Here is a 21853-nt window from a genome sequence, read left to right on the forward strand (position 1 = left end):
TATGGAGGAGGGACCCAGAGGATGGGCCTGTGAGGACACAGCAGCTCAGGGCTCCTTTTAAGGAGGAATATGTAAGTGGTGGCTAAGCTTGTTTTCAGGCCTAGGAGTGGGGGCAGGTTCATATTCCCACTGCCTCCAGCTCCTCTTTCTTGGTCTTGTCTTATAGCTTTTTAACCAAATAAGGCCAAGGCCAGAGAGCCCTCTGCAGCAATAAAAGCAGGGGGCCTGACCCGATCTGGGAGCCTGAGTTTCCCTCCTGGGTGGGCTGTGTCACCCTTTCCCACCCTCCTGGCTGGGGAATGAATCTGCAGTTCCCCCTTGAATCTGCTGGAGCTCCTGAGAGAGTGGGCACAGCTGCCTAGACCACCCCTGCCTGCTGCCTTCCCCACCCCAGTCTGGGCCCAGGCTTAGTCTTGTGGACCACCAACCTCATCAGTAGGGCAAGGTGGCAGGAGGAGGGATGGATGGGATCAGAAGATAATGGATAGTCAAATTATGTAATGACAGTAGAATACGGATGCCTCTAGACACATGGCCAAGGGGCTGGCATGAGGCCCTAGAGCAGGGGTCCTCAAACTTTTTAAACAGGGGGCCAGTTCACTGTCCCTCAGACTGTTGGAGGGCTGGACTGCAGGCCCTGGAACAAGTCAGCTGCTAAGCAGGACAGGCAGCTGCAGCAAAAACACCCAGTGGGCCGGATAAATGTCCTAGGCAGGCTGCCTGTGGACCGCCTGCCATAGTTGGAGGACACCTGCCCTAGAGATTCCCTCCTGTGCCAGGTGCAAACCCTTTACCTGCTGTAGTTCCAGGGAGGAGCCACGGTAACTTGGGTAGTGGGGACATTTAGGGACTCAGAGCAGTGGCTATGAACCACACTATAGATATTTCAATATTTTACCAACCCCTATGGCCACACTGATTTCACCACGCCAATCTGTCTCCACCCCTTACTTTGCATCGTAAAAGTAACAACCCCTACCAGGAGCCATTGTTTGCTCTTTCTCCCAGAAAGCACGTTTTAAGGACTGCATTGGAGACTGAGCACTGGGTCAGAGAGAGCCCTGTCACCATCGGCCTTGAGGCAGCCTCTGCTACTCTCTGGCCCTGACCAGGCAGGGAGCCCTTAACAGTTGATGCCCCACCCGGCCTCTCCAGCCACAGTGAACTCCGCTTCTCCCTTCTGGACAGAGCCTGCTTGAGCCACTGTGAGCCCAGGAGAGCAAACCCAGCCTCCAGGAACCAGAAGCCCAGCCCAGGGAGAAGCTGTTGCTAAGCAACTCTGAAGCCCATTCTGAGAGGGTCCATCTGCTCCCTCCCATGTGCCTCGGAGCGATATAAAAGTCCACCAGCATCTCAGTGTGAGCTGACAGGGGCCAGGCAGCACATATTTTTGTCCTAGATGTGTCTAAACATAGAGGCAACAGGCGACAGGCAAGATGCAGTGCGGGGAGGGGGCGTGAGATGTGAGTGCTGAGAAGCTTTCTCAGCCTCCTCCCTTCTCCCCCACACCCCCAAACAGCCAGCACATTGTGGTGCCAGGTAGGGCAACTTAACAGGACTCCAGGGATTTCTGCTGTACTTTCAAGTTGAACAAATTATTTTACAGCCAGCTTTTGATTAGCTGCTCTGTGGACTGGGCCTGATCTTCCCTCCCTGCTTTAATTAGCGCTCTGCCCACTCCTTCCCTAACCCCAGGGCAGCGGGCTGAACCACCCTCTCTGTAAGATCAGCCCTGTTCTTTTTCAGCTTTTATTCTTTTTGACTGCCCTGAAGCATTTGTGGAAGCTAGTCACCTCCTCCTTGAAACTCATCCCTCCCTGGGTTGTGGCTGCCAAACCATCTTGACCCCTGTTGGTCTCTTTTGACGGTCCTCCCGCCTTCTCTTAACTTTGAAAATGTGGACATCCTCCAACTTCCATGTCTCTGTCCTGTTTCCCTTCCCCTCATCCCCTCACTTTGAGGTTTATACATTTCCAGGATGTCCTGTGAAATTTCTTTGCACTGGAGTCCCCAGTCTCTTAATCTGTCTTTATTTCTCCCTTCCCCAATCCTATCTTTCTGACTCTTACAATGCATTTCCCCTCAGAAGCCCTATATGGTATAAGGTCACCCAAAAGGCAGATTGAATGTATAATCAGGGACATCAACAGAGCAGGGAATTCCAGAGAAAAAGAGCAGAGGGGGACTGAAATATTTCACGTGTGGCAGCCTGTCTTTTCTCATGAGAAAAAACAGAAGTTTGTTGAATTCCCTTAAACTTCATTTCTTGGCTAGGTGTGGTGGCTCACCCCTATAATCCTGCATTCCAGGAGGCCAAGGTAGATAGGTTGCTTTAGCTCAGGAGTTAGAAACCAGCTTGAGCAAGAGGAAGCTTGAGCAAGAGGAAGAGCAAGACCCCATTTCTACTAAAAATAGAAAAAATGTCTGGGCATGTGGGTAGCACCTATAGTCCCAGCTACTCAGGAGGCTGAGGCAAGAGGACCACTTCAGCCCAAAAGTTTGAGGTTGCTGTGAGTTATGATGACCACTGCACACTACTCAGGGCAACAGAATGAAACTCTGTCTCAAAAAAACAAAAACAGAAACTTGTTTTATTGTTGAGCAATGTTTCTACATTGAATTATTTATGGGAAACATTATATCTTTTTAATGCTCAGAGCTTCTAATTCTGCCCTAACCTCACCACCACCTCAAACTCAACATTTATTCAAAAAATAATTTTTGAGCAAGGAATATTTAAATAGGAGCTAAATATTTCTCTTTCCAAACTCCCTGCTCCTTGAGACTTCTCTATTTTTGCCAACATTCTAGTGGTTTTCAAGTTCTACAGGCAAGAGAAGTTGGGCATCCTATCTGGTAGGATTCTCCCCAGTCTCCCTCCCATCTGTCCTCTTCCCAGATCCTGATCACCTTGTTTAGTAAAGGTTAACTAGAGCTACCTTCCCATCATAATACAACAGAGAATTAGATAGCCTTAGGATCTCACTGGGGAGGGCCTCTGACCTCTAGTATGCAGTTTCTCAGGTAATAGTGGAATTCTTCTACCAGGTCCCACCCAAGGCTTCCCTGCAGACCATGCTTAGATATCCACACTCTCTTAAGTGAGCTTTTCAAACTGCCAAGTGGCTACCCATGAACAGGTTGTGAAATCGATGTAGATGGAGAACCAGCACTTTTTGAATGGAATGGGATAGAAAGCCTCTCGAAGCTGCTTCCCTCCTACTGCCAGTGCTGTGAGTCTTCTAAAGTGCTTACTGCAGACATGACTGCCATCCCTGACTCACGTAGGTGTCTCTGCTCGGAATGCAGCCCCCTTTGTGTTGGTGACTGTGCACCCCCATTTGATCCAACCAGCACAGAAGAAAACCACCCCTCCTTCCCTGTGGAACATTACACCTACTAACGCAGCCAGGATGCTTGTGACCTTGTCCCACAGCCACTGACTCATGTAGCTGACTCACATCAGGTGGCTGTCTGGGCTCTGCCTCCCCCTCCTTGCACGGCTGGAACTACTAGAACGGTTCTTGGTAATGGCATTCTGTTGGCTTCACTTTCTACTCACTGGTGCTCTAACCCTAACTGTCAAGACAGCGTCAGACTAAGTGGAATCCTCTTCCGTGTAATCCGCATGGCTCTAGGCCTTTAAACCACTCTGACTCATGTCTGCACCAAGTGGTCAGTGGTTAATAAACCTGGCTGAAAATAAGCCCTGGGCACCCCCAGCCCACCTCTCTGTGGCAACCCTGGTCAGTTCTCATTGTTCCTGACCTGACCTCACTCCCCTCTCCATGCCAGGGTCTCCCTGACCTTTGGCCTGAGAGCTCTGGCTCTCCTCTTCCAACCCATGGATCATATGAGCACATACATTTGATGAAGTAGACTGCCTAGTTTGACTCTCAGCACTCCCCAAAGGGCAAGCTTTGTTTTTGCCCTCTGGTTCTTCCCCTGCTGGTCACTCTGGGGATATCTCCAGCCCCGAGACCCTAAGCCCAGTCAGGCCCACTTTGAAGTGGGGGGAGGATACCATTAGCAAGCCCACCCCCGCTTGTCTCTGAGGACCACACATCCCCAGGTCTCGCTGCAGTTCCTCAGTAACTGCTGCACTCCCTAGACCACCCCACTCTCAGATGCTTCTCCAGCTGCCTCCTGCCTGACCAGGGGCAGCCTCTTTGTATCCTCTCCTCATCCTGGCACCTAGAATAGTGCTCAAGTATTTACAGACTGCTCCCAGATGGCCCCCATCTGATGGTGAATGCTCGAGGGACACAGAACATCGACCTGAGACGGGCCTGGTCAGCCACACGTGTGCCACCATGAGCCCTCTCCTGTCTTACACTGCTGTATCCTGTCCAGTGCTCACTGACTGCCCTTGGGCCTGAGTGCTGCTCCATGAAAGAATGGCCCATTTCAGACAGGAATGCTGAGACTCAGAGGAAAGGGTAGACTCGCTGGGGCCTGAGAGCTTTGTGCCTGTGGACTTTGTCCTCCCAATGACTGCTGGCCAACAGGATCTTTGTTGGCCTGACTCCAGCATGAGGAACCAACCCTGACTGGCCCCAGGTCTGCACTCACCACTGGCTCCCTAACCTGGAGCGGGTCCCTTTTACACCGGCGGGCCTCACTTGCTCCTCATCTGTAAAGTGGGGGCATTTGGGAGTTGCAAAGTCAGATGTCTACAGTGCAGGGACATGGGTCTGGCATGAGACAAAAGGAAGTGGTATGGCCAGAACTGGAGAGAACACAGCCCTTCTCAAAGCCTTGGGGGGTCCTCCCCATCTCCATCCCTTCCCTCTCTCCCTCCTCCCCCTTTTTCCCACCACATGGGCCCAAATAAAGTAAAATAAAATAAAACATCTCCTGGCTGGGTTCAGCCTGTGGGTATTTGGTTTTCAACCCCTTGAATTGATCTCTAAAGATCCTTTTTTCTAAAATTCCGTTTTCTCTTCTTAGTCCCATTTTATTTCCAGTTTTTCAGACTGTAGCCTTTCTGCTTCACTGAGCACATTTTGTGAGAGGGTTCCCAGACCTGGATCCACTTCCCGATCTCAGTTTTATTGACATGATCTTGCCTCACAATCATCTTGACATTTCTCGTTAACTTGTTTTCTCCCTGGTTCTCCCTTGTCTACTTCCTTCTTCAATTAACCCGTCACCTGCAACTGGGTGGACATGGATTCCTGACTGGGCTTGTATGGAAACTGATTGTGAAATAGATGAGTAGGGAACAAAAAGGATGTTTCATAAGGGGGAGAAATGGACCAAAATGTAAGAAGTCCTCCTGAAAGGGTTGAGACATGTAGTTCAAAGGAGACAGAAAAAAAATAATAATAATAGATACTCAAATATATTGATAATCATAGATTGCCTGGAAGACAAAAAATGCTGAAATACGAATCCCTTGCCAGAGAAGTCACGAAGGAAAGAAGATCAGTTTGAGGATTAGGGATACGTTCAAAATCGCTAGGATGAAAATGAAAGCACAGAGCCCCCTTTATTGTACATCCCTTGCCAAAGCCATTATGTAAAACCCTCTGGGGGAATGAATGAAATTGTGTTTGTACAGTTCTTTCTATTTCAGTGCAGAAGAATCATGTTAAATAAATCTAGAGGGCAGAATTGTTAGTTCTTACCTTTCCTAAGCCAACTTCAATGCTGTCAGATAACTTTCCCACGTGGCTTCTTTTCTCTTGTAGAATGAGCCCTTCCTGAGAACCCCCCGGAACAGTAACTACACGTACCCCGCCAAGCCAGCCATTGAGGTAACCCCCGACTTACATCTGCCTGCCTCAGACACTAACCATTTCCACCTGCCAGGGACTTGGGGCGTGGTTCAGATTTCAAAGCCTTAGCCGAAGCAGAAATGTACCCTTCTGACACACCAGGGATTGGAATGTACAAAAATGTCTCCGAACCACGAAGCCCCAGAATTGTCCTAACATGTTCTCAGGTTGCTGACCTAACGTCAGCAACCACCCAGAGGAAGTGCCTACGGATCAGCTTTCTTTGACCTTTGCGATTCTTTGCTCACAAATGTGGTTTTGGATTAAATAGCTCAGCCTTTCAGGAAGAGATGAGGGGGAGGCAGTGTTCTGGTGACTTCCTGGAAGGTGGAAGCTGAGTGGAAAGGAACCTCGATTTCAGGGGCTGGGCCGCAAAGGAAGCTGAGACATCTTCATGTGGGCCCACAGTCCTTATTGTTTATTTCTAGTCATTCTACCTCTGAGGACATAGAGCCCTGGTTATAGGGACAGAAATGGCCTGAAAGATCCTGGATTGCCCCAAACCTTGCAGATAGGCCTGGTCTAGGTCAGGTCTGCTGGCCACCAGGACGGGGCTCAACCACCAGTTTTGGTTTCACACCTGTCGTCTGTCCAGTCTTGTGCTAGGGACAGGAGGGGATTCAGAGAAGTGTTAGACGTGGTCCTGACTTGGGGAAGTTAGAGCCTAACGGAGTTCCACAACTACTGAGCAGCTACTGTGTGCAGGAAACTATTCCAGGGAGACAGAGCAGAAAACCAGACAGATGGGCCCCACCCTCGAGGAGTGTACAGTCTACTGAGGGAGGCATCCAAAACACGGTCTAAACAGGATCATTTCAGGTCGTGAGGGCAGCTCTGAGGGGGGCGATGTGAGAAAGGTGCTGGTGCTGGGGGAGAGGTGGCAAACCCAGATGCACAGTCCACAGCGGGCCTCTCCAAGGGAGATTTGAACTGACACGTGCATACTAGAGACACCAGCTGCCTGGAGAACCAGAAACAGCTGGAAGGACCAAGGAGCACAAAGGCTGGGAAGTGGGGCTAAGCTGGGTATGATCTGATGGAGAGAAAGAAGATCAGAGTGGCTGGGGACATGAGAATGAGGTAGAGGGTACTGAGATCAGAGGGGTGCCCAGGGGCCGAGTCACACGGAGCCTGAACCTCTGAGTAACAAGGTTGGACTTCAGGTGGAGAGAGGTGGAAAACCCTTGGAGTGTTTAGGAGAGAATGACATGACCGGGTTTGCTTCTCTGTGAAAGATCACCTGACTGCTATGGGAAAGTCACTTTGGAGACCAGGGGGGTGTAACTGGAGAAAGACCTCTTAGAAGCCTGCTGAAGCCACTAACCTGCATGAAATGACCAGAGAACTGTTAGAGGCCGAGCTCTGGGGTGCAAGTAATGACAGCTTCTTGGCTGGGGTTCTGCCATCTCTAGTCTCTTCTGGAGTCTCTGAGGCTCACATTAGCCCTGTAATCAGTGACCAGATTCCATTATAATCGAAATGTCAGCTGCATCTTGTCACTCAGGAGTTTATATATTTCTCCAACATTTACTTATCGGATGCCTAAATGGAGCAAGCACTGTGCTAAGCACTGGGTAGACAGTGGGAAGGAGAGTGGGTCTGACCTGCCCTTCTGGCTCTTCAGTCTCCTGTGAGGCTAAAGAAGTAACAATAGTCTAGTTTATTCCATTGGAAGAGGTTAAAACCCCAGGCCTAGAAAGACATGTGTTTAAAAGCTTGTTACTTAGAGTGCCACAGAAACAAAATCCTGTCATCGTCAACTCGCGGAAGAGCCTGAAGGACATTATGTTAAGTGAAATAAATCAGGCACAGAAAGACAAGTACTGCATGTTCTCACTCACATGTGGGAGCTAAAAAAGATGGTCTCACAGGAGCAGAGGGTGGAACAGTGGTCACCAGAGGCTGCCAAGGGTTGAAGAGGAAGGATAACCAGAGGTTGTGTAATGGATACAAAATTACAGCTAAACAGGAGGAATGAATTGTAGTGTTCTATAGAATTCACCGTAGGGTGACGATAGTTAAAGGCTAATTAATCATATATTTGCAAATACAGTAGAAGCTCTGTAAGGTGACCACCCATGGGACTGTAACAAACTAGTCAATGTACAGAGGTGGTCAACATAAGGAACTAGGCCTACTATTTAATATGTACATGGGATGCACATCTGGTGTATGAAATTAGGTCAACTTCAAGAGGTGGTCAGTGTAGGGAGGTGGTCAGCTATGGCGGTTTGATGAGGTAGAAGAGCAAATTTTGAATGTTGCCAACACAAAGAAATGATAAATGGTTGCAGTGATATGCTAATTACCCTGATTTGATTATTACACATTGTATGCATGTATCAAAATATGTATACACTATGCCCCATAAATGTATACGTTTATGATCTGTCAATTAAAAAGAATAACAAAAGCAAAAATAATAACAAAGCAGCCACAGACAGGCAACATCAACGTTACTGGGGAACTTGTTAGAAATGTGGAGTCCTGGACACCACCCCAGACCTACTGAATCAGAACTTGCAATTTAGTGAGATCTCAGGGGCTGGGGATGCACTGGGTGTGGGTCTTCCTGTGACAGGGAAGCACACTCCAGTTCCAATCTGTGCCAACTCACCTGCATTCTTGTCTCAGGAAGTATTTCTAATGTGTTGATAACTCTACCACTTCATTTTTTAGAATTGCATTTCCTCCAAGTATGTGTCATCCGCATACAAGCGTGTTCTTGATTTCAGTAAAACTTCCGAACACTTTTACTTCCAAGAGGAAGAAGAAATCCACCAGTGTAATGAATTGAGCAATGCTTTGGAATAAACTCAATCCCATTGGACTAAGCAAATAACATTCGTTTCATTTTTGCCCCTTCATATTCTAACAATACTGGTCTTCATCAGTATCTGACCAAACAGATGAGATGAGCTGTCAAAGCCTTTGGCTCCCAGACACCTGGAGAATCAGTCAACCTGCTGGGGGAGCCCCACTGGGAGCTCTACATTCAGAGCTCCATTGGGACTTGGGAAGAGATTCAATCCTTCCCCCAGCTTTCTGGTGCCAGTCATTTTTGTGCCCCATCTTTCCCACCCCACCCCTTCCCCAGCACCTGGAAAATGTGCTCTGCCTGCCCTACGGAGACAAGGAGCGTTAACGTAAAGTAAATGCTTGTGTTCATCTGTATATAGACAAGGAATCGGTGACTCTTAACTATGCAAAAAAATGTACAGGTTTACAGAAAAGATATTGAGAAACCAGGAGATTTGCAATTGTATACATTTTATGTTATTTTCCAAAAAATATTTTAACTAATTATTGTTTAGGTCCTGGCATTATAATGAGTGTCGATTCGCATAAACACCACCAAAACACACCTGTAATCTCTCGTGTTCAGCATCCAGGTCCTGTTCTGTGGGGGACCACCTGTTGTGTGACTTCCTTGTTTTCTCCCCTGCTCTGGGGCAGCTCCTGGCTCCATTTGAGGTGTAGAGAGGTTGGGATGGGAAAGGCTATGGGGGTGGGCATGTGTTGGGGTACATACATGGATGTATATACTACGTGTTGTGCATAGGGGTAGGTAGACACCCATTTCTCCCCCTCTGACTTCTCTCTTAACCCCCCTACGACTTAACCATTCTTACCCTCCCATGATCCCTTCTGTGATGTATTTCTAGCCTCCACCAAAAATTCTTTAGCTGGTTCTTCTTGGACTAAAAGTCATCTTCCTGTACAATGAATGTTGGTACTCTGTCTTTTCTCTCGCTGATTTAGAACTGGGGCAGTGACTTTCTGTGTATGGAGTTGAATCCTTCCAGCAGTGTTCCAACCTCTGGTGAGTAAAAATATCACCTCCTTCAGTTAAGACCCTTGCTAAGCATCAGGTAGGGTGGGAGACCCCATGAACACACACTGGAGCTCTAAGTGGGCCTTGCTAATTGCCATGTGGTGCAGAGGCTGGGAGGCCGAGGAGAAACTGGCCTGCAGCCATCGTCAAGCTCCCATGTGGTGGGGCGTGGTCCTCTCTACCAAACCCTACTTCTTATCTCTTTACAGTTCCAGTGGTAGCCCCCCACCCTCCCTGCCCAGTGACTATCCTATGCTATATGACCCCACTGTGACTGGGCTCCTTTGAGGAAGGACATTAGCCAGGGCCATAACCATTCAACCATTACCTCGGTGCCTCGGTTGTTCCCCATAAATGGAAGAAGCAAAATTGCTAAAGCCTCAGGCTAGAATCAGAGCAACAGAGACCTGTGGGACTAGGGCCAAGTTATCAACTTGGGGTAAGGTTTATGCTTTAAAAGGTAGACAGTCCCCTGCCTCCATCACAACCATCTCTGCCCTCACCTGTCTCTCCTAGTCCATGAGCTCCGACCTGCAGACATCAAAGTGGTGGCTGCCCTGGGTGACTCCATGACCGTGAGTACTGAGCCTAGCTAGAATCCTCTGTCCCTTGCTGTGGGCTCACATGACTGAGGACCTGTCTGTGTCACCACCCTGACAGGGCACCCTGTATCTCCAGCCTCCCCCCAAAGCCCCATCCCCACTATAGCCAGGCATCCCATCAGTGCCTGAGGGTACTAGCTCAGGTGTGTCTGCCATTGTTAGGGGCTCATCTCCATTTACCCAGACTCAGAGGGTGGTAGATCTTACTGCTATTAACAATACTGAGGGGGGAAAGGATGAGATGCAGCCATGGGCCCCCAGACTTGTCTAGCTAGAAAAACAAGAAAGCTACGTGGAAGGGGAGACCTGATCTTACAGACGGCATACAGGACATTCAAAATAGCTGTTCATTTCCGTAGAAGTGAACACCAGCCCCGCATGTGTGTGAATGTGTTCTCACGTTGGCATGAACATGCAGAAAGTTGTGGAAGGGCACACGCAGGCTGCTAACCCTTCCCTGGCTGTGGTGGTGTGGACATGTGGGGGGTATCTGTGGCAGGGGACAGGCTTCTTAAGGTGGGGTAGATTATTCACATTTTAAAAATCTTTGTATCTTTTCACTGGTTATGGCAAACATATGTTGCTTTTGTAAATTTTAAAAAATAATTTTTTTTAAAGACAGGGTAGTTAGAAAAATCTTTATACAGGAGGTATCTTTGATCCTGATGATGGTCTTAGACAATGAATTTAGAGATTTAGGGGCTGGAAAGGGATGAGGGGGTGCTGGTAACAGGGCACATCAGCCCAAGGCTCTTGTGTTTCAGAAGCAGCGGCTGGTCAGTTTGCTTAGGCCTGAAGGTTGTGGGGACAGGGAAGGAGGGCACAAACAAGGGAGAGGAGAAGAGAAGCCAGGTGATGGTGGGCTTAGAACATTGGTGGAGGGGGTTAGGGTTGACGCTGAAGGAAAGGAGACCCTGAAAGATCAGAGCCAGGGTGGGGCACGAGGAAGGGTGTGCACAGGAGGGAATAGGGACGAGGTGGTGAGGTCAGGCAGGAGGCCAGGGGGTGAAAGTCTCAATTAGGAACAGAGAAAGGGAAGGAAAAGAAAGGGGTGGGAGTTAAGGAGGCTGGGAAGGAGGAATTGACAGGACTGATGATCGAGGACTGGGGAGAAGAAAGTGTCGAGGCAACTCAGAGTTCAGGGTGGCTGGAGAGAAGCTGCTGCTGTTTTTAGAAAATGCAGATCCAGGTCATAGCTGCTACCCCAGGGTCAGAGGGGCTTCTCCCAGTCCCCTTTGCCTGCACCCCAACCCAGCAGACTTGGAACCATTTTTTTGCTTTTCATAGACAGCAAAAGGAGCTCGAGCAGACAACTCCAGTGGCACAATCACATCCTGGAGGGGACTTTCTTGGAGGTGAGGGTGTTCTTGACTCATTGTGTCCTGATGATGTTCTCCTGAAGGGGCACGAGTGGTGTGTTTCCCCTCTCACCCCTGAGACGAGGTGGGTCCCCATAGATAGCCCAGCACTGAGACACAGGGAGACTCTAAGAGGCTTGTATTAGCCCTTAGGGTTGAGGGTGAGGGGAACGATGCCCAGGGGCGAAGTCTCTGGTTCTGACGAATACATGTGACCACCCACCCACGGAGTGGCATATGGGGGGTAGGGGTGTTAACCAATATGCTTTCTCTTCCCCAGCATTGGAGGGGATGAGGTCTTGGAGACACACACCACACTGCCCAGTAAGTAGCAGCGCTGAGAAGTGCCATCACTATGGCCATAACAAGCCCTCCCCAAGGCCAGTGTTCCCCAGAAGAAGGGCAGGAGCAGATTACCTGTAAGGGGGGAACTCAGCCAGCCCTGAGAACCCCCAGAACCCCCTGCCCCACACCACGGCCCAACACAGCCGTCCCTGAGCAACACCTGCCTCCTCTCATCTGTGTGCTCCACCTCTTCCTTCTTTAAAGACATTCTGAAGAAGTTCAACCCTAACCTCCTTGGGTTCTCTACTGGCACCCGGGAGGAGACTACTGGACTAAATGTAGCAGTAGAAGGAGCCAGAGCTCGGTGAGTGGGTGTGCGCACAGGAGGGAGAGTCAGGGCGAGGCTGAGATTGGGTGGGCAACAGGAGGAGAGATGCATGGTGTGGGGGCCCCACCCAGAAGGGATGGTAACAGCACCTCCTGCACAGTGGCCCCGGGCAGAAACTTCCATGCAGATTAGCTCATGCAATCCCAACACCCCTGGACAGGGCACTGTTATAAGGACACTTGTAAAATTTCCAGAACAGCCAAGATTACCTGGAAAGTAGTCAGTGAGCCAGGATCAGACCAAGCCTAAACCCAGCCCCTTCACTCTGCCCTCTCTGGGGCAGGGGCGGCACATCTGCCCCACACCCAGGGCGCTGTCTTTGCTGGCTTTGCTGTCCCTCCCAGCAGCAGAGGCACAAGTTGAACATGAGGGACTCTCAGAACTCAGGGCATGACCTACAGTTGCCTGCCTTTCCTCTTTTCCCCCTTCACTGCGGTCTTTGACACTGACAGAGCCATTCTGCCTAGGGAGTTAGATGTCAGAGCCCCCAGGAAAGCATGGTGGCCATTTGTTTTCACTGGGATTTCTGTTGTTGACAACAACCCAGATAATTAAAGCTGAAGTGCCTGAGCAGGTTCATTGATTTTCTGCATGGAGCGTGCAGGGTGTAGGCTTTGTGGAAGGATCGCTATGCTCCCATCACCAGGGAAACGACAGTGCTTTGACTCAGTCTGTTTACAGGGAACGTTCCTTTCAGAAGCAGCAATGCGGGCCCCGTGCTCAGGCTGAGTCTCTGAGCCACAGGAAGCGATGTCAGTTCCTCAGCGTCATAAGCAGGAAGAACTTATTTTTTCTGCAAAAACTGGGCTTTGTAGTGTCATTATAGCAACGTCTAATTACTGTTGTGATTACTGTTGGCATCACCGTCATCGCCTTATTGTTATTGCCCCGCTCAGGTTTCGTTACCCAGGGGTTGATTCCCCACACTGTTGACGTTCAAGCCCCTTCTCCTTTTCTTGCTTCACTTCCCTTGTCACCTTTTCTATGTTACTGCCGCTCAGTGCCTCCGCCGGAACAGTCAGTGGCAGAGGAAGTAGTTGAGACACGCAGCTTCTTGTGAGCATCTCTGGTGTCCTGTGTTAGGGAAAGTGGAGTAATCCATTGACTTAAGTGAGGTTGGAGAATCGCGCTATGACTTTTCCTTACCTCCATTCTATTGTTCATTAGCATAGAAGAGGATGAGTTCACTAAAGAGAGAGATAAATACTACAGCGGAGCACCTAAGGTCACAAGGTGACCGTCTGTGTCTGCATTCCAGCTCCAAGACATGCTAGCTGAACGACCTTGGGCAAGTTGCTTGGCATCTCTGGGTCTTAGTAAATGAGGATAATATAGTACCTACCTCTCGGGTTGTCATAAAGATTCAATAGTATAGTATGTAAATCCACAAGCACAATACTAGTTTGCCATTATTAGGATATTGAGTCTCAGAGTTTTATTCAACATCTAACTTTCCTTCCTTTAGTCAATAAGAATTCATTCAACATTGACAGAGGACTGAGCCCCGAGGCAGTTACTAAAAGATACAAAAGAATTAAAAGGTGAACTTTGTGCCCACGAAGAGCTTGTAGTCTAAATACAAACTGGGAAATCATTTTTGGAAAATGATGGTGTTGTGCATGGCAACACTGCAGGCTGAGATAATTTGGTACGTAGCGAGTACAGTCAAGAGAATAGAGTGTGAAATGTTAACTGAGCCATCTCCAGACCCAGAAAGGATGCCTGAAGCCAACGGGTCCAACCTCTTCCTTTAAAAGATGGAAAAATTCAGCTATAGCAGGATCCAGGAACTTGTGCAAGCTCACTTAGCCAGGTGGTGGCAGAGCTGAAGGTGGAACGGCTGTTTCCTGGAGCAGAAGGGGAAATAGAGAAGTGGGCACAGAGCTCAGCAAGGAGGCTGATGGGGAGCAGGCCTCGGTCTGGGCCAGAGTGCAGGAGATGGCGGCCAGGGAGAGGGAGGAAGTGGGCATTCCTAACCTCCTCTCCTACCACAAAGGGTTGTTGCTCATGGATCTTAGTCACATCTTAAACCTATTAAAAGATTAGAGGCACTTCTGTGGTCACCCTTAACCGAGGAAGTCTGTCTTTATAGCTTTCTGACGTCCCCATCAGCAATTGCGTATTGATCTTGGATATGTAAATTCTCCTCAGTGAGAAACAAGGGCAGGGAGGGTACCCGTGTGGTTGGCCGAACTGGTTGCTGCTTTCATGGACACTGCTCTTGGTCTATGCCCTTCGCTGACCTAATTTCTCACATGCATATCTTTTTTAAAACATAGTTCTATTGACGTGTAATTGACATGCAATAAACCGCACATATAAAAATATATGATTTGATCAGTGTTGGCATATCTCTATATAGTACCTGTGAAATTATCACCACAATCAAGGTGATAAGCGTGTCCCACAGAAGCTTCCTACGTCCCTTGGTAACCTCTCCTTCCTGCCCCTTCTGTCTCTACCTCAATTCCCCAGGCCAAGACCAATCTGCTTTCTGTCACTATACATTAGATTTGATTTTCTAAAATTTCCTATAAATGAATCACAGAGTATGTACACTTATTTTGTCTGACTTTTTTCACCTATCAAAATTATTTCAAGATTCATTTACATTGCTCAGTATTTCAATAGTTTGTTCCTTTTCGTTGCTGAGTAGTATCCCATCAGCATGCCCATCTCTTATCCAAAACCCCAAATGGCCTCATTGTATTTATGGCAGGGATCTGGGGAATGAAGGGAGAACTGATCCTGTCCATATTGTCCCCCCATCCTATCCTTCTCATGGGGGGAGGGGAGGAGAAAAAGAGATGGAAAATGGTGTAGAAACCCAAGTAACGACAGAGAAGAAGCAAGGGGATTAAAGGAGCAGAGAGTGGGGCTTCAAAGCAAAGGTTAAAGGAATCATTAAGCTAAGCCTGGAAGACAAAGCTGAGGGATTATTTAGAGCAGTGACTTTTTTCAAATATACAAAAGGTTATTTTTAAAACAGGCAATAAGAAACAAACAGGCTCAGCTTACAAAGAAAGAGCTTAAGGAAATAGAAGGGAAAATCCTTGACGGGAAGGTTGGCCAGATCCAACCTGAGCCTGCCAAAGGAGGTGGTGGGGTGCAGATTGTTGGGTAGCAGGCCCTGGATCAATGTGGCTCCCAGGACCACGGCCGCTCTTTGATTATTACTAGGCTGAGATTTCTGGAGAATAGGAAACCTTTCAATATATTCGGAAGGAATAGACCTTGTACCGGATACCGTTATTCTTCCTGAAGCACCTCTCCTTCCTAAGCCAGCCCTACCGTCTCTTTCTCCTGCCTAGGGACATGCCAGCCCAGGCCTGGGACCTGGTGAAGCGAATGAAAAACAGCTCTGTGAGTACAGACCCACTGACCCTGAAGGGTGCTCGTCTCCAGTTAGCTGGGGAGGAGACCACCCAGTGAGAGTCCCTGCCCTGCAGCAGCTCCTGCTCCAGGCTTGCCTTTATGAGGGGCCAGAGGTGCCCCTGAGAAGCAGGCTACCACATCATATGCTCTCCTGGACCCAGGGCTTGAGGACAAGAGGGCAAGGTGGAGCAGGGAGTTGGCCGAGATTATGGCCTTGGCCTCTGGCAGTTTCCTGCTTTACCCAAGAGTTGGCTTCCCAGAGCCCTGTTCTGTAAATGTGAGGTTCTAAAAATAGGCTTCTCGTTCCACTCCAATCCTTCCTCCTTCCCGCTCTGAAGCGTCTCACCAGTTCTGTGTTTGTGCCTTTGGAATTCAGCTCCTGGCAGGACTCCTATTATGGAGGTGGCTGAGTAGACAGCTGGCTCCCAGGGCCTCCCTAGCATCCCCCACCTTCAGTGCTTGCTACAGTTCCCCTTCCCCCCACTAAGACCCTAAGAACTCCTACAGGGGCAGCTTGGGGCTTTGGCTTCTAGCTGCATCTCTGGATCTGGACTCCTTGGAAGGCCTTCAGGTCACACGTTAATCCGCCCAGCCTTTAGTGGGCTCACCGCCGACTGTAGCTTTCTCAGGAGGCTTTCAAAGGGAAAATAGGCTTTCTACCCCCCGTGGGCCGGCATGGGCAAACACATACACACCCCTCAGTTCTGTGGTACTGCTCACCCTGGCACTGAGCCGAGGGCTGGGGAGACCCCACTTGGCATCTTCTGTTTTGATAGAAAGAGGATGAGAGTAACTTGGGGGTCTGTCTAGCTGGCCCAGTGAGCACCTCTACAGTGGCCCCCACTAGGGCCTAAACTCTGGATCTTCTGTCCCCTCAGGAAATCAACCTGGAAAAAGACTGGAAGCTGGTCACACTCTTCATTGGCAGCAACGACCTGTGTCATTACTGCGAGAATCTGGTAGGCCCCCTGACCTGCACCAGTGGGGAGCTGAGGAGTTGCTGGCCTCTGGCATCACCCTTGCCCGAGCCCTGCTCCTCCTTCTCTCACGGTCTCCCAGGAAAGCCCTGGTTCACATCCACTTCCTGGCCCAAGTAGCCTCTGGAAAAGCAGCTTCATTGGTTCCCTGATTCCAGAAGAATGCTCTAGATCAGTGGTTCTCAACCTTCCTAATGCCGTGGCCCTTTAATACAGTTCCTGTGGGTCACAACCCACAGGCTGAGAACCGCTGGTCTAGATGGACCCACTCTGGGCACTAGCCTCTCCATCACCATAACTATTGCTCTGTGCTGCCCAGACGGGGGACCAGCAATTCCCATCCCATGTCTGCCAGGAGTCCCCACCCTGTTCTAGGGGGAGGTGAAACAATGTTGTAAGTGGGATCAGGTAGAACTGAGCCAGTCTGGACAGTGTGGCTTGCTGTCAAGAACATCATGAGTTAACGAACCCCAGCCAGCTAGCCTGGGAACCCAGCCCCATTTGTAACGTCATTTCTATGGGAAAACGTGTCCAGACTTACAAACTTCTGGAAGTGCTAACTTTCGGAATACATGTTGTTCTAAGTTGAGGACATTCTATATTTTATTTGGCCAGAAAAAGGCAGCTGCCCTTCCTCAGAGGTTGCAGTGGAAGGTTTGACAGTCACAGGCGGGTGGGGTGGGAGGACAAGGTCTTTATTGCTGCTTGTGGCTCAGAGAGGCCAGCTACCAAAGGCTCAAGGAGACTCACACACAGGGTGAGCTTTTCCCAGCCTCTTCCCCTTGGCTCTCTCCCTCACTGCCTGACCTCACGGGGATTTAAATATCTCTGTGTCCTGGACTCCAGGGGTCCACGGAAACTAGAAGTGGCCCAGAGCTGTCTGTGGACCTTGGAGTAGGGAAATGTCCTCCCCTCGCTCCAGAGTGCCTATCCTTCATAGGAACCATCAGGTTTATACTCCTGAGAGCATCGTTTTGTGGAAAGGGCCTGGACACCACCACCAGGATTAACTCAGACTAAGTTTCAGGAAAGGAGGGGCAGAACCTCATGGCACCAAAGATCCCCTCTCCTCCTGTTAACTCTTTAGCTTGGACTGTCTTCTTGCTCCTGTCCTCCCTCCCCTGGCTCCCTGGTCCCCACACCCCTCTTGGTAACTGTGGGCAAGAGCTCATTTGTGCCCAGCAGGTTGCTGGACTTGTGTGCACAGCACCTCACCTGGCCTCAGCTCTTTGTCTCGAGAAAAAATGACAAGCTGCTTGAGTGTCCGGTGCTGCTTCCCTGGTGCCACAGCCCAGCCCTCCTGTAGACATGAGCCTCCCATGTTTAGTGTAGGAGCTGCAAGTCACCACCTACCTTTAGAGATCTGTCTCCGATACCTTCTAAGGAGCCCAGAACCATATCCAAAAATACAGAACACCCGGGACATGATGGGGCACCTCTAAATCAGCTTCCAGTTGGGGACGTGGGTCAGAGGAGGAGACCCTTGGGCTGAATCACAAGAAAAAAAATCTCGGCGAATGCAGGAGAGCAAAGAGTTCTGGGCAGTGGAACCAGCATGGGCCAAAGCCCAGAGGAAAGGGAATGTGTGGTCATTAGGGCACTGTAAGTGGCTGGAGAAGGCTGAGGTCAGGGGACAGTAGGGATTGCTGAGAGATGAAGCCAAGACATGTCAGTGCTCTCTTTGGGTTTGAGAGAATATGAAGCCGGGAGGGGTGGAAATTGTTCATGGTGTCTAATAGGGGACAAGGGATGTTTTCTTAAAACTATCTCAGTCAGCTAGCAATGAGGACTGGGCTTCCCAGCCTGGTCAGGACCACCGAAACCCTTCTATGCCCATTGGCCCACTCCACGCCCTCCTGTGCTCTTGTTCTTCCCAGAGTGGAGCCCAAGGCTGAAGACAGCACCCTTTTCTCTTTGTAGGAGACCCAGTCAGGCCAGGAGTATATTCAGCACATCCAGCAGGCACTGGACATCCTCTATGAGGAGGTAGGGAAGAGTGGCTGCTGGGTCCCAGGTCCTGCCAGCAACCTGTCGGCCTGATGCTCATTGGAGTCCCTCCCTGGGTGTCTATGGCAGACTGTGATCAGTGAGATGCGTTCCAAGCAGGGCGCTGCCATGAGTGGGCACCTGGGTGGCATGGAGGGGCAGCTGCTAAGCTCCTCTGCAGAAGAAATCCGGGCCTCATCAGAGACTGGATTATGTGGTAGCAAAGAGCTCACCTCCAGAGCAATGTGACTTCAGAATCTCAGAAGCGGGGACACTAAGGAGACTCAGCAAGATAACAGGAGTCACATCCCCTCAGGGCCCAAGTCTTCATTGGAGAAATTGGGGAGGGGGAGTTGAGCTGCTGATGACCCCACAGTCTATTTCCAGCAACAGCCAGTGCCCTCCCTCCACAACCACCTGGAGCCTAACAAAGGCCTCCCCTCTACTCCTGCAGCTTCCAAGGACTTTCGTCAACGTAGTGGAGGTCATGGAGCTGGCCAGCCTGTATCAGGGCCACGATGGGAAATGTGCCACGCTGGCAGGGCAGTGAGTAGATGGGGCATGGCCCAGGGTGAGGGCAGCTGGGGTAAGGAGGGGTGCAGCAGCTGGACTGGCCTGCCAGGGCTAGGCCATCATCTGGAGTGCCTCCCCATGACAAATGCCTGCTGCGCACAAGTCCCTTCATTTCTCTGGACCTGGTTGCTTTTCTGTTCAGCAGGGGAGACCAAATGATCTTTGAGGCTCCCTAACACTGCCTAGAATTGCAAAGTCCAGCCTTAGCAAGTTGCCTCATGCTCAGAGACTGCTTAGGGCAATGAGCTTTCAAACCAGCTACATCTGGCCACAAATTCTGGCTCTGCCACATGGCTATGGATGAGAACTTGAACAAGCTGCAGAGCTGCTATGGGCCTTACTCCTCATATGTAAAGAGGGATATAGAAGTGAGGCTGAAAGGAGACACACATGGGGCCTGGCCCACGTAGGGCAGGATCTCAGGGAAACAGTTGCTTTCATTCCATCCTTGAAAGCTGGGCTTGGAGGGTTGGCACTGTGGGCAGGGCTGGAATTCATCAAAGCTCTGTGGAGCCCAGGCAGGAAGTTGCCATCTCCTGAGGCCAGAGGTGCTGCCAGAGTTTATGTGACCATTGCCATGAGGCTCCTTTCTGGGGTCAAATGAGTTTGCTGTGAAGGGGTCCAGCTGGCTCCCCTGGAGTCTGCTGACATTGTGTCCCACGTTGTTATGGAGGTTTCAAGCTAGGTGACCCTCCCCAGCTTCCCATACTGGAGCCCTGTAGGAGCGGCCCCAGGAACGGACCAAAACACAGAGCTGTCACGCAGTCTAACCAAACCCCAGTCCCTGCTCCCCTTCTCTAAAGAAACCCTGGGGGCCACAGGCTTGGCAAGGAGCAGACAAGAGGTGGGAAAGGGGCATCCGGAGCATCAGGTGCTGATTCTTCTACGTCTGCTATGACAAGCACCTGCTGGACCTCGTGTCTGAGTTAGGGCTCTGTGACCTGGGTCTGAGAGACAGCCTCCCAGGAGGGCAGGCCGGGCTGCCCCAGGGGCCTCCACCCCAGGTTCCTTGTCTTGCAGGAGCAGCTGCTCTTGCTTTAGATACGCTGAAAACTCTCTGGAGATGCAAGAACTGAAGAGAGTAAACTGGGACTTCCAGGTGAGCCCCGCAGCCCTCCTCTCCCTGCCCCAGCTGAGCCCCACACCTCCCTGAGCAGGGACCTGGAAATTGTGCTCAGCGGGGTTTGGCCGAGCACAGGCTAGTCCCTAAAATGCGGACCAGAGCCCCTGGAATATTATCCAGGTGCATTGAACCCCAAGGCCAGGGAGAGGAGGGAGTGAAAGATCCCAGGCGGAAGCTAGGGGACTCCCTGCCTCCCAGAGCAGACTCCATGTGGCGGGGGCCATCTGCATAGCCAAGTGTCAGAGGCACCACCCGTTTCCTTCCTTTCCCTCCTGTCTGCTCCCCCAACACACCCCTGTTCTCATCTGTCCATCTATGCTCTGGTGTCCCCTCTCTGGACGTACCCTTCCCCCAAGATTTCTGCAAACCAACCCTTCAAGTCTGCTTCAAGCTTCCCTAAATAAACTTCACTTTCTGCTATCTCTTTAAATGAAACTCACTCTGCACTTGATGGACCCTGAAGCCCCATCTGGCCCTTGTTTGTACCTCTTGTCTCATTTTCCCAGATGGGAAAATAAGTATTTTGAGGATAAATATATCTAGTCTGTTCCTTTTATATTCTATGCTTGGGCACTTAATAAATCCAACACAGGGCCCCCAAATGTAGGTACTCATTAGTGGGTGCAGAGTGAGGCATGGGTCATCCTAGCACAGCCCCTTCAGTCACCTGGCCTGGGGAGGGCTGACTCCAGTCCCGGCAGCAGGAATTGACCCTGGCTGTCCAGCCTTGCCAGGGAGGCTGAGCAGTGTCTCTCCCCACCCTCCCCACAGAGATCCGTCTCCAGGTTCTACTGGCACCGTTACATGCAGCGTGAGGACTTTGCAGTTGTGGTGCAGCCTTTCTTCCAGAACACTCTTGTGCCACTGAACGAGGTAAGCTGCAAGCATTTCTGGGAGGCCTCGTCTTGGTGATAGAGGTATTTATTTCCTTCTCTAAGTGGGCTTTTTATTTTTAAATCATTCCCAGAGCTCTTCCAAAGGTTGATGTTTCTGCTTTCACTTTTTTTGGTATGGTTGGAACTTAGACGTACTTGGAAAGAGAAAATCAACAATGACCAGGCTCCCCAGGCATGGCCCTGGCATTTGCTGGATTGGGATAGAACAGAAAGCTTCCTAAAAATATTGTTTTTCAGTTATCAGGGCAGGGGTGCTGAAAGTAAAGGGATGGACTGTGGGTGGCTCTAATTCATGTTTGCTTAAAAAGAAAATTTCAAAAGCTGGGGCTGTTTCCATCTCTGTCTGAGCCAGTTGGCAGCAGAGTGGGAAGGACGAAAGGAGAAATGCCCAGGGGCTGGGGGGTGGGGGGGTGGGCAGGAGGGCAATGGTGGCAGGTGGTGGCACCCTTTCTCAGGATGGTAATCCCATCGGCCTTTGATCACAGAGAGGGGACCCTGACCTCACCTTCTTCTCCGAAGACTGTTTCCACTTCTCAGATCGTGCCCATGCTGAGATGGCCATCGCACTCTGGAACAACATGGTGAGTGACTGAGGGCTTGGTGAACTGTGACTAAGGGGGTGATCCAAGAGTCCCACAATGACAAACCTACTGGCCGACATGGTTCTTTCCTCTC

At 50.2% G+C, this 21853-nt stretch overlaps 1 protein-coding gene across 2 annotated transcripts in view; it reads left to right on the forward strand.

Annotated features, from left to right (window-relative positions):
- The window catches only part of LOC100962464 (phospholipase B1, membrane-associated), an 85198-nt gene that overhangs the window by 54831 nt on the left and 8514 nt on the right, over positions 1 to 21853 (forward strand). For both annotated transcript variants that reach the window (XM_023511865.1, XM_023511866.1), the window contains 13 exons: positions 5694 to 5759; positions 9543 to 9603; positions 10132 to 10190; positions 11505 to 11572; positions 11856 to 11899; positions 12125 to 12224; positions 15560 to 15611; positions 16502 to 16582; positions 18521 to 18586; positions 19041 to 19132; positions 20180 to 20258; positions 21054 to 21155; positions 21664 to 21759. In XM_023511865.1, coding sequence (XP_023367633.1) covers positions 5694 to 5759; positions 9543 to 9603; positions 10132 to 10190; positions 11505 to 11572; positions 11856 to 11899; positions 12125 to 12224; positions 15560 to 15611; positions 16502 to 16582; positions 18521 to 18586; positions 19041 to 19132; positions 20180 to 20258; positions 21054 to 21155; positions 21664 to 21759 — 966 coding nt within the window. The remainder of the gene's footprint in view (positions 1 to 5693; positions 5760 to 9542; positions 9604 to 10131; positions 10191 to 11504; positions 11573 to 11855; positions 11900 to 12124; positions 12225 to 15559; positions 15612 to 16501; positions 16583 to 18520; positions 18587 to 19040; positions 19133 to 20179; positions 20259 to 21053; positions 21156 to 21663; positions 21760 to 21853) is intronic.

The sequence above is a fragment of the Otolemur garnettii genome, unplaced genomic scaffold (genome assembly GCF_000181295.1).
Source record: "Otolemur garnettii isolate 467f Iridium unplaced genomic scaffold, OtoGar3 scaffold00022, whole genome shotgun sequence".
NCBI classification, from domain to species: domain Eukaryota; kingdom Metazoa; phylum Chordata; class Mammalia; order Primates; family Galagidae; genus Otolemur; species Otolemur garnettii.